The 12147-nt window shown below is 40.0% G+C and overlaps 1 protein-coding gene across 4 annotated transcripts in view; it reads right to left on the reverse strand.

Annotated features, from left to right (window-relative positions):
• The window catches only part of SH3KBP1 (SH3 domain containing kinase binding protein 1), a 544697-nt gene that overhangs the window by 89717 nt on the left and 442833 nt on the right, over positions 1–12147 (reverse strand). For 3 of the 4 annotated variants that reach the window (XM_089683906.1, XM_089683904.1, XM_089683907.1), the window contains one exon: positions 1340–1447. The exons of the other annotated variant lie outside the window; for it this stretch is intronic. In XM_089683906.1, the coding sequence (XP_089540032.1) occupies positions 1340–1447 (108 nt within the window). The remainder of the gene's footprint in view (positions 1–1339; positions 1448–12147) is intronic. 4 annotated transcript variants of the gene reach the window in all.

Below are 12147 nucleotides of genomic sequence, written 5' to 3' on the forward strand. Positions count from 1 at the left end.
CGAAGTGGTAGGCCACGTAAAATGACAAAGTGGGGTCAGCGCATACTGAAGCAAACAGTGCACAGAAGTCGCCAACTGTCTGCAGAGTCCATAGCTAAAGCCCTCCAAACTTCGTGTGGTCTTCAGATTAGCACAACAATGCATAGAGAGCTTCGTGGAATGGGTTTCCATGGTCGAGCAGCTGCATCCATGCCTTACATCACCAAGTGCAATGCAAAGCGTCGGATTCAGTAGTGTAAAGCACGCCGCTACTGGACTCTAGAGCAATGGAGATGTGTTCTCTGGAATGATGAATCACGCTTCTCTGTCTGGCAATCCGATGGATGTGTCTGGGTTTGGCGGTTGCCAGGAGAACAGTACTTGCCTGACTGCTATGTGGGGTTGTTCTCCAGGGGTTGGGCTTGGCCCCTTAGTTCCAGTGAAGGGAACTCTTAAGGAGTCAGCATCATTTTGGAGAATTTCAGGCTCCCAACTTTGTGGGAACAGTTGGGGATGGCCCCTTCCTGTTCCAACATGACTGCGCACCAGTGCACAAAGCAAGGTCCATAAAGACATGGATGAGCGAGTTTGGGGTGGAGGAAGTTGACTGGCCAGCACAGTCCTGAGCTCAACCCAATAGAACACCTTTGGGATGAATTAGAGCAGAGACTGCGAGCCAGGCCTTCTTGCCTGACATCAGTGCCTGACCTCACAAATGCGCTTCTGGAAGAATGGTCAAACATTCCCATACCCCTAAACTTTGTGACAGACTTCCAAGAAGAGTTGAAGATGTTATAGCTTTAAAGGGTGGGCCAACTCAATCCTGAACCGTAAGACAGGGATGCCATTAAAGCTCATGTGCGTGTAAAAGCAGGCGTCCCAATACTTTTGGCAATATAGTGTAAGTTTGGGTGATCCTGTGCTGGGAAGGCGTTTGGATTCTGATAAACAATGTATGTGAGGATCCAAGTCCAAAAACATAGTTATTTATTACAGGGGCACCTATTGGAAGATTATGCTTAAGATGACCATTTACATCAAAGACTGGTCTTTTTTTTAAGCATGGAATGCACATAAACGAGTTTTGTGTTACTAATCGATAAAGACTAGTCCTTCATGTAAAAGATCCTATTAAGCATTCTCTTCCTACAAATGCCCCTGCAATCAATAACCATTTTGGGGGTTTGTTTCCTCACACATAGCACAGGAGAAAGTAGCCCCCAAAGGTCTGTAATGTACTCTGGAGCCTGATTAAATTTATGTTCTTGGTCTGAGGGCTGCAAGAATGATAATGGCTCCTTCCTGTAAGAACAGTAAAATCTACTACTAAAACAAAGAGACACCTAGATATGGTACTTACATGGATTTCTTTCTCAAAATCTGGAGGGAGTAGCTTGACAAAATTGTCTGGGAACACTCCTCTTCTGCCATTTAGCTCTCCTTCCCACCAGCCAGCATCTACACAATCCTAGGTAAAACAGAAACAGTAGCTCTAATTTCTTTTCCAATTAAATTAAGTACATTGTATGGCTACATTATTTAAAAGAATAGTTGCTTTAAGCTGTAGTTCTTCTGACCTCTGGGCTCCACATAGTTTTTAATTACAGGCATTTTATAAAACTGTAGTGTGTTTAAGCACAACCAAAAAATCAGCGTCAAGAAATTTAGCTCAGCAGTCTTTAGTAATGGAAGTGCCTATATATTATAACAGGTGGAATGGAGAAACAACTGAGAAGTAACAGCGGTTTGGGCAATTAGATGACTACAGGCTCTACCCGAGCAAGATTCAATATGCTGCCTGCCGATCCCCTATGGCTAATTTGAATTTATTTTTTGTTTACAAATGATTTTTATTAAAGTACAGACAGCAATACCAGTATAAACTCTTGAGGATCAAAACACCTCAAGAAAAAGGCACATAGGTAAGTAACAGTAGTATAAAATACAAGCATAAAAAAGATAAATGCACATACATGAATAAGGCAGTCTGTAAGAAATACAAAACAACCAAGTTGTTTACAAAGATTAAAAGCACATCAAACCATGATAGACCATCAGTCAGACAATAAATGCTGATATGTTTTCCAACCATCCTATTTTCTGTTGAACAAGTGCATCCCATCTAGCAGTGTATAGTGAATACGTTCCATGAGCATAACCATGTTAACTCTCCGCAGAACAGAGGCCAAAGGAACCATCGGTGACTTGCAATGCAGGGCAATGGCCCATAAGGATGAGACACAAATCGTGTGGATTAGCCTCATCTCGTTGAAAGGAACACCCAAAATAGGAGCACCCAATAAACAGATTTGAATAGACATAGTTAACGGAGTATCCACCAAGGCAGAGACCACCACGGAGATTCTATTCCAGATCAAGGAGAGACTAGGACAAGCCCAAAACACATGCACAAGGGTTTCAGTGAGGCCTCAGCCCATAAAGCAGAGGTGTGATGTCCCTGGGAACATGATATGTAGTCTAGAGGGGGTATAATACCAACGAGTTAAAACTTTAAAAACTGTCTCATGGACCGAGAGAAATCTAGAGCCCCTCCGTATATTATCCAGCATGGAATCCCAGTCCTCATCGGAGAAAGTAGCACCGCACTCTGCCTCCCATTTCTGTCTATACAAGGGGGGAGTAGGGAAGGTGGCATCCGAAAAAAGCGATATAAATCTGAGATGAGACTCCTACATCTAGGAGAGTCACGACTGATACGCTCAAAAATTGCGATCAGGGATGAAGGTGTCAAACCAAAATGAGAGTTAAAAAAGTGTCTTATATGTATATATCGGTAATGTTCTCAAAGAGGGATATCAAAAAGCCTACGTAACGTATTGAAGGAGATATAAGCTCCACCTCTCTGAAAGTCTGATAAGGGCCCAATCATACTACCAGCGAAAAGTTTGCAGAGACAAAAACGCTGTGACGAAATTCGGGTCACTGAAAAAGGACGAACTGGATGAAACAGGGGAGATAAGACCCAATTTAGATTTATAGTGGGACCAGAGAGTCAAGGAATGACCAACAATTAAATTATAAGTTAATGAGGGAGGTGGAATATTTGTCCATAATAAACTAGGTAAATAGAACGGGCTTATTGATTGAGATTCAAATATGACCCAAAGTGTCTGGGAGTTAATAGTCGACCATTGAGATAGTTGAGAAAATCGGGCTGCTAGGTAATAAAGCCAAAAATTAGGGAGGCCTAAGCCCCCTGCTCTTTGTGATTTATAGAGCACCGACAATGTAAAACGTGGGTGTAGATTTCTCCAAATAAATTGTTTATAACTCGTTGAAAAGGATCCAACAATGTCTTAGAGAACGATATGGGGAGAGCTCGAAATAAATAAAGAAGTTATTCATTTTTACGGCCGTGACTCTACCCAGAAATGAGATGGGATACCCATGCCAAATCTTAAGCAAAGTATGAAGACGAGACACACATGGCGGGTAATTAGCAACAAATAACCCAGAATCCCTGGCTGTAAGATAAATACCAAAGTATTGGATCTTGTCCGTGGCCCAGCAAAATGGGAACGAGCTACGTAGTGACTCACCCAAGGGTTCAAATACATTGATAGGCATGTTCACAGATTTGGTAAAATTCACCGTGAGACCTGATATGAATGCAAAATTGTTCAATAATGTACATAAATTTGGTAATTAAACTAATGGGTTAGTAAGAAGAGCACAACATCATCAGCATACATACATAACTTAAATTGTGAGACCAAAAGTGGATACAATGAAATATCAGGATGTGACTTTATTTGTAGCAAAGGGCTCCAAAATAAGTGCAAACAGTAGGGGCGAGAGCAGACATCCCTGTCGGGTGCCTCTGCCCAAGGTAAAACAGTCAGAGTTGAAGTCGGGGAGATTATATAGAACCCGTACCCCCCCCCCCCCCCATCCCGATAGAAATTTGTCACTAAAGCCTAATTTCTGCAACAGCGTAAACAAGTAGGGCCAGAGGACACTATCAAAGGCCTTGTTAATATCTAAGCTCATCAACAACACTTCTTTTGAGTGCAAGTTAGCATCTTGATTATGTTCAATGTAAATGAATGTTATCAGTGATAAGCCTAGCGGGGATAAATCCTGATTGGTCAGATGAGACCAAAGAGGAGATAATTGTAATTGGGGCCAATCTATCTGCCAAGATACGACTGGATATTTTTAAGTCGTTATTCATAACAGAGATGGGTCTGTAGTTTTGTGGTAGGATGTGATCTTTTAAAGGTTTAGGTATCAGGGACATGTTAGCCAAAATCACGTGAAGATATCAAGGGACTTAACCCAAAATCAACAGACACGCATATAATTATGCAATAAAAGCATGACCCAGTCCTCAATCAAAATGATAGAGAATAACAGAGAACCAGTGCACCTGTCAACCTGCTTCCTGTCTGACTCCTGCCTTGGAGAAGGAGTGTTCCAGATGGGAGAAACACGGGGGGTAAAAGGTGGACATTGAGGTGTGGAAGTGTCCGCTAGGCCCACCCTCACCAGGATGTCGTGTCCTTCAAGAGGAGTTGTAACTGTATATGTACTGCCATTGTGCGGAATGATCAGCTTAAAAGGGAATCCCCATTTATACCGAATACGAGCCTATGAAAGAACCGACGTGATCTCCTGCATTTTCCAGCATTTCTCCAGCGTAGCTTGGGAGACATCTGGGAAAATTTGTAGATTTGAGCCATCCAAGGTTATCACTGGGATGTTTCAGGCTGCTCTAAGGATGTCTTCTTTAATCAGGAAGTCTTTTATGCACAGAATAATGTCCCCAGTTGCAAATAAAGGCCTTGGGGTCTTGGTCAGGAAGAAGGGACTTAGTAATAGCCTGGGAGAGATCCTTCACTGTTTCAGGGACCCCATGGATGCGCAGGTTATTTCTGTGGTTACAATTATCGAGATCTTCTACCTGCACTTGTAACTGCGTAACGGCGGTCTGTAGAATGTCATTATCCCTGGAGGGCTCGCCATAGGCTAAACGGAGTTCATCATGCTTTGCTTCTAAGCGATCTGTTCTAGTCCCCAGTGCGGCAATTTCTTGAGAAAGGACATTTGTACTTTTATGCAACTCCGACTGAAGTCTAGCAGCCAATTTAGTGTACATAGATTCCAAACTAGCCTCCAAGTCCCCCTTTGAAAGCTGCTGTGTGTACTCACTGTTTTGTGCAGGTGGATGAATGGCTGTGTCCTGTGCAAGCTGGGATGGGGATGCTCCTACGGCTCCATCTTGTGCCATGCTGCAGAGCTCCTGTGTCCTGAGCAGATAGGTTGTGAGGGATTTTTGTGCTGTCCCTCTGGCTTTTTTCCTCCCCGACAGCATGCAGGAAGATCTCCGGGGGGTGGTCATCTGATTACGGGCCGAAACGAGGGATAGTGTGGCCCCGGAGAGATGGTATAAAGCTGAGCAAGGATGGAGCTTCCGCTACATGCGGCTGTCTCCCGTGATGCCGCGCATGCGCCCCCCCCTAATTTAAATTAATTTTTTTACGTTCATGAAAGTTTCCAAAATATCTTTTTACCATTGCTAAAAAAAATCTTTATATAACAAAATAAACATTTAATACAGGGTGCTACCATGACACGGCCTTAGAGATCATATAGCTACTGTAAAGAGAAAGCAAAGCAGGAGCTGTTTGTTTTCCGGCTTTTTCTCTCTCTCCGATTAACACTTTGGATGGAGTCCTCTCAACATAGACAGCGGATAGGAGGCAAGGATCACTGATTTGTAAAAAAATCTTTATTTTATTTTGCCCTGACTATATAAAGAAAATATATGTACTGTACACCATTTAAAATTTAGTATAGCAGTAAACTGTTATTACCTCTTTCTGATGATGCATAACACATAACGTAAAAGCTACGTGTTTACAGCTTTTTTATTTAGCTTTTAAACCTTAGGCCATTTTAAAAAAACGAATGTAGAGTATACATAGTGCTTACTTTGTTATTTTGCATCTGAATGATGCCATAATGTCTCAGCTGGTTTGCAGTATAGCACAATGGCAAATTTGAAAGAAAATTATATCCAATTAGCCTTAATTAGCTGTAAGAATGTGTTCTCTTCCATCCACAATTTTGCCACTGTTGCAGTCTTATGATTTTCAGTTTAGTAAAAACATTTACATGCGACTCTTGAGAGTGGGACACTTGTAAATTGATGCATCTTGATGTAAATATGCAAATTAAATCACAAAATCTGTGATAATGCAAAGCACCATTCAGGGCAATTTTCTTTTTTTTTATAATTTTAAGTTTTCAAGTGTGCTTAGATTGTCAAAAGATTTGATATTAAAGAGAGGAGACTAGGGTTGCTTGTATTTATTGTGACAAGTGGGCAGTCTTGGGAATAGCTTCACACTGCAATCCCTGAGCCATAAGAAACTCTTATATGATTTAAAATATATTTAAACCCTAAATTATCTTTTCTTATTTCCTCCCTTTCAGTCTGGTAACAAAATATACAATTGAAAGCATTTTGTGTATCTTTTTAATAATAAAAACAATACCTGTTGACTCTATCAAGAATCCAGAACTGCCTGTGTTCTTTGCTTCCTGCCTGTAAAATAACAAGGAGTCTCGCACTATGTTGTGGGGGGATAAAGATAAGGTAGGTGTTCCGTAGTTCAGCAAAAGACAAATGAGCAGGGCTGACACTATTTCATTTGATTTCAGTCTAAAAAGGTAACATATTGTCTACCCACAACGGGAATTAGGAGCTTAGTGCATTTCTGCCAATATTAACAGGTATTTTTCTGTACTTGCAGGGCCTGTGGATAAAGAAGGGGAAAAGTGCATGCACTGTATTTCAGAAATGTATTGCATCTCTTTTTTATTATTTGACCCTGACGTGCAGTTTAACTCTCTCTCACTGAGGCATTTAAAATCCAGGTTGGACAAAGGGAATAAATCACTTCTTATTAAATCAACTTTGCCCTCCTGCTTTTTCATTCCCTTGTCATGTAGACACCTATAATGTCATACAGGATAAATGAACCTAATCAAATTGAATAAATCAACACTCTTTCATGTCTGTGCAACCATCTGATCTAACGTGACACAGTAGGACATGGGGGTGTTTAAATGCCCAGCTGAGAACCAGCTAAGTAAGACTTCGTTTGAACAACCTCACTACCCAGATCTGCAATATGGCCAAATCTGCTAAGATGATCAGTAAATATCCTCTGGAGCTAAAGTCTTGCTGAAACCCCTGACTGCTTTAAAACTGGGATTGAAGATATCAACCTCAGAGATTGATAAAGTAGCATTGCACCAAAAAGTGGACATGTCTAACCACTTTGTAATACCCCTTCATTACCATTTTGTGATAGTTTGGCTGACATTTTTTTTTTAAAGAACAGATAGAATTTTCTTTTGGTGGTATTTAATAAACACTTTTTTTTTATTTTTTACTATATAAAAGAAAATTACTAAAAATAATAAAATAAACTGTTTCCCTTTCTGTTATAAAACAAATTAAAAACGTCAAGACAGTACAAGCCCCCCAGATACCTTTGTTTGGAATGTAGACACCCCTAGGTGGTTTTGTTTTTTGCCACAATTGTTTGATACTGTTCAAATTAAATATGCGCGCGTCCTTCCCTCACCCAGGCATCCCAGGAGTGGCGAACAACCTTCCAAAGAAGTGAATGACTGTGCACTGCTTTATTTAGGTATAGACCAGTGCTAGCATAAAATATAATGTACATGCGCATGCAAAAAATAGAAAAGGTACAATATTTTGCATACGCCCATATGCTATACTTGTGTATGCAATAGTAGTGCCATATACCGGAGTACACCAGTGCACAGTTATTCCTGTTTATGGGTGGGTGTTCACTGTACCTGAGTTGCTTGGGAAGGGAAAAGACACTTGTATTTATGCTGAATGGGCTAACCGCCTGTGTGCATGAACCCTTAAACAGTTCAATATTTCTTAGTGCCATGGGCAGTTTTTTGTCATGCAGTGGCAAAAAGTTTAAATGTTAGTAAACCATACATTCTGACTAAAATCAGCTTAAAGCGGTTACAGGGATCACATGTAAAGTAGATTTAAACCCAATCACTAAAATCATTTAAGCTTTTACCCCTTTAAGATAGATGGTAAAACTAGGAAAAAATGTTTTACTACTTTGGCATGTGATAGTTTGGTCTCGTGCACACTTGCCTCTACTACAAGTACAAACCACAAGTATTATACATATATGTGCTATTGCCAGTAATATCAGGAGTAAGGACAATTATGTTGGTGCTTTCTTTCATGGTGTGTCATGGTAAAAGCAAAAAATGTACAGCTAACAGTTATTTTTTTCTTTTTATTTGGGGTGTGTGTGGGGGTTCCTTTGATAATTACAAAACAATAGGGTGATATCCGATAACAACTAAACAATGTATAATTCACCTGGATACACTTTGCAACATGTGATATTGGAACACAGTGGCTGAGTCTATTCAGCAGCTATGTCCTAATAGACATCAATGGGACTGGCTGCACGGGGAAACACGAAATACCTGTGGATCGCCTATGAGTAAACACGCCTCTGCACTAGCGTACGATATTGTACAGTATGCCCAGGGTGAACGAGGCCTATCAATGTACATATATTTGTATCTACTTGTTGCAAGTTGTATCTGGGTGAATTATATCTTGTTTTGTTCAGGATGAATGGGCATTCATTTGGTGGCAAATGTTATTGGATATTACCCTAATGTTTTTTTATTATTAAAAAAAAACTAAATAAAACAAACCTGCCCCCCCAAAACAAAAAACAAACTGTTAGCTGTATATTTTTTGCCTTTACCTTGACCCACCACCATAAAAAAAGCACCAAAATAAATCCCCCCACTCCTGATATTCATAGTGATACCACATATATGTATAATATCAAATTACCACATTTTTGTTTCTTATAATGGTACATTTTCTCAGTTTAAACATTTGATATGTTTTCTATTGTGAATAAAATATGGGTTTGTGAGATTTGTAAATCATTGCATTCTGTTGTTATATGTAGATTGTACACATCGCCCCAGGTTTTTGTTTGGAATTGGAGTTGTAGCTGTAGTAGGAGTTGTGTTTTTAATTTGTATCCCCCCTAAAATGATGGTGACACACAAACTCTGACACTAACCTAGATCAAGCTCTGATTTAGCTATTTTATCTTTGTTATTATTCTTTTATTTCACACACAGACTTTCTTTCAGTAGTACAAGAGCTGTTGGTGACAGCTTGTTCTCTCTGCTGGGAGAGATCTGTGATGCATGCTTTCAGGACAAACACTGGGGCAGATACATGCAGAGCCTCGGAAAAAGGGAGAGAAATTACACTGTATACAATTACTATTACAGAAAAGACAGCAACATTTTCATTGATATGGGATTTCCATATTATGACCACTGTTTCATACACAACACTGCTGGTGGCCAAGCCTCCCTTATTCAAACCTGGAAGAGTATGGGTCGAATTTAGGTCTCCAAATACACTTGAGGGTCTCTACACTTGAGTGTCTCATGACAGTGCTCAAGAAATCAGTGAGGCTTAACTAAGTTAGTCATCATTTAATTTAATTACATATGGAAGCATCTAAATCCCTGGTGTCCAACTCGCAGCCCTTTGGTACTTCCCGTGTGACCATTAGGCCCCATCGGGGAGTGGTCAGTTTTTCTATTCCTAGGTGTTTGCTCAGAGACAGTGAAGGAAAATATTCTTTAAGCTGAATTCTTGTAAGCTCTAATGAGCAGGCCCCTCTGATTCCTTTTGTACTGAATTATATTGTGAATATTCTGTCTCCCTCCAGTTTGTAGTGCTGTGCAAACTTTTGACGTTATATAAATCCTGTGTAATAATAGTTGGTAATTGATTTGGTTTATTTCTTTCACCCTTCCTTACTTGTTCTGTGCTGTCCATTTTTTTTCTCATTTTGTATATTTGCTCCTTTTCTCTAGCATGCCTGCAGTCTCTGACCGTGTACTGTAGTACATCCAAGTCTCTGACCATTTTCTGTAGCACTGCATACACTGTACTTATGTTCAGCCCAGGGGCGGACTGACCATTTGGAAACTCGGGCACTTTTTTGAGTTTGGGCAACAACACAGGGACCCCATGATCCCCTACTGCCCGGGGGCCCCATGAGTTGTCAGTCTGCCCCTTGTTCAGCCCTTTGGTGATGTCAGGCGCTGCATACCAAGTAGGTTGGCCACCAGGTGAGCTTGTTTTGTTACTTCTGTTAATATGTCCCTCACCACAAAGTGTAAAGTTTATCTATAGCTCTACCCACTATCCTTTTTATTTTTTTAGATTTGCGTTGGAACTGAAACATGCAGAAATACTCAGTTTTAAGATGCCTCTACTGTGCTAAACAATGGTTGATTTTTGGATGCTTTTGGCCTTCCTCATCATAACTTGTGAGATTATAATTTCTTGTTGGTACTAAAGACACTGCCTGTGCACAGCACTGATGATGGCCATTACGCCTAAAACAGCTGTATGCAGTTTGAAATAAACTGCTCTATAACATTGGGCTGCATTTGTACTATAAAACAGCATTTCTGCATGAACAGTTGGCCAAGTGGCAGAAAGGAATGATTTGAATGGCCTCACCCACTATCCTAAAATAAGAAAGAAACATATTTTTAAGATGACAGAATGAGACATGTAGATACCAACTGCTTCTAACATGGCTCTATGGAGCAAGAAGGCTGTTTGGTTCCTGTTGGCCCACCTCACTAAACCTGTCAGGTTATAGTTTCACAAAATAATTATTCTTCCTAAATGTTCTACTTTTGCAAACCAAAAAGGTTTAACCAATAATGTAGGCAAATAAGCCTTCCATGTTATTTGACACAGTTTTTAGTCTGAAATACTTTTTAAAATGAAAATGTTTTCTTCAATATGTCTGCCTTCTCTGTTTATAGCACTAAGGGCCAATTCCCAGCACATGCAGTCCAGTGCATTTTTTCTGCATCAAAAATGCATTCATGATAGGTTACATGGTTTCCAATGGCAAATTTCACACCAGTGCAGTCAGTTCCAGTGCGTTCCAGTTCGAGAAGAAAAAGTAGAACATGCTGCATTTTTTTCTGCACTGAACTGTACTGGAAAGCAGTAAAATACATCAAAAAGCAAAAAAAATAAAAAAAACACACTGGAACACACATCTTTATTTAAGTTGAAGAAAAAGAGAGAGGGAAAAAATAAACCGTAACACATCAAAAACACACGAAACGCATCAAAACACGTCAAAAATGAGCATACGGAAAACGCATCTGGAACACATCCACACTGCAATTCTATGGCGTAAACTGTCCCTAAAAGTATTCAGGGGTTAAAAAAAAAAGTCTTTCACAGGCTTATCACACAACAGGAAATGGATGTTTTTTTTTCAGCAAGGAACCACCAATGACTACATTAGGACCATTTGCTATATTAATTGTAGTGTGCTGCTCCTCTCATACTTCATAATGGTGGCAGAGAGAAAGTACATCACTTCCATACTCTCTCTGCCCGCTCTAGTCAGCAATAGAAACAAAAAGGAGCCCCTATGTTCCTTTCTGGTTCATGGTATATCAGAGCTTGGTAAATGTTCCAGTGGCTTGCTAGTTGTTGAGGAACTAAATATGTTCTCCTATAGCTCAAGTCCAGTCTGCCATATTATTACTGGTCAACTGTAAACTGCAGCACAGACATGGACATATCAGAGATCATTGAATGTTTGGTCGCATTCGAGAAATCAGCTGTTTTTTTTAACTGCCTAACATCTCACGTCATATTGGTTCTCATAGAGGAAATATTTCTGGCACAGAAAATTAGACTGTAGAGAACACAGAGATATATTTAATGCACACAGAATGTGATGACTGTCTCTATGTTCTTGCCAAGAACTGCCCACATTTGTCACAATGTGGAACAAGCATACATTCCTGTCCCATTCAAGCAGCATGATACATAGTCCCTTGTAATTTTGGGTTTCAAGGCATTTCATTTAATTTGGGTACCTAATGGAAATATATGTCACGATAATAAAAATCTCTGACATATCCATTATTTATTAGTCTATATCAATGCATGATATTTAGTAAAATGGAGTGGAAAAATGCATACAGCCATTGCCAAAAATATTGGCACCCCTGCATTTCTGTCAGATATTGCACCACTTT

The sequence above is a fragment of the Staurois parvus genome, unplaced genomic scaffold (assembly GCF_062004578.1).
Source record: "Staurois parvus isolate SC_StPar_1 unplaced genomic scaffold, SC_StPar_1.0 ptg000327l, whole genome shotgun sequence".
NCBI classification, from domain to species: Eukaryota; Metazoa; Chordata; class Amphibia; order Anura; family Ranidae; genus Staurois; species Staurois parvus.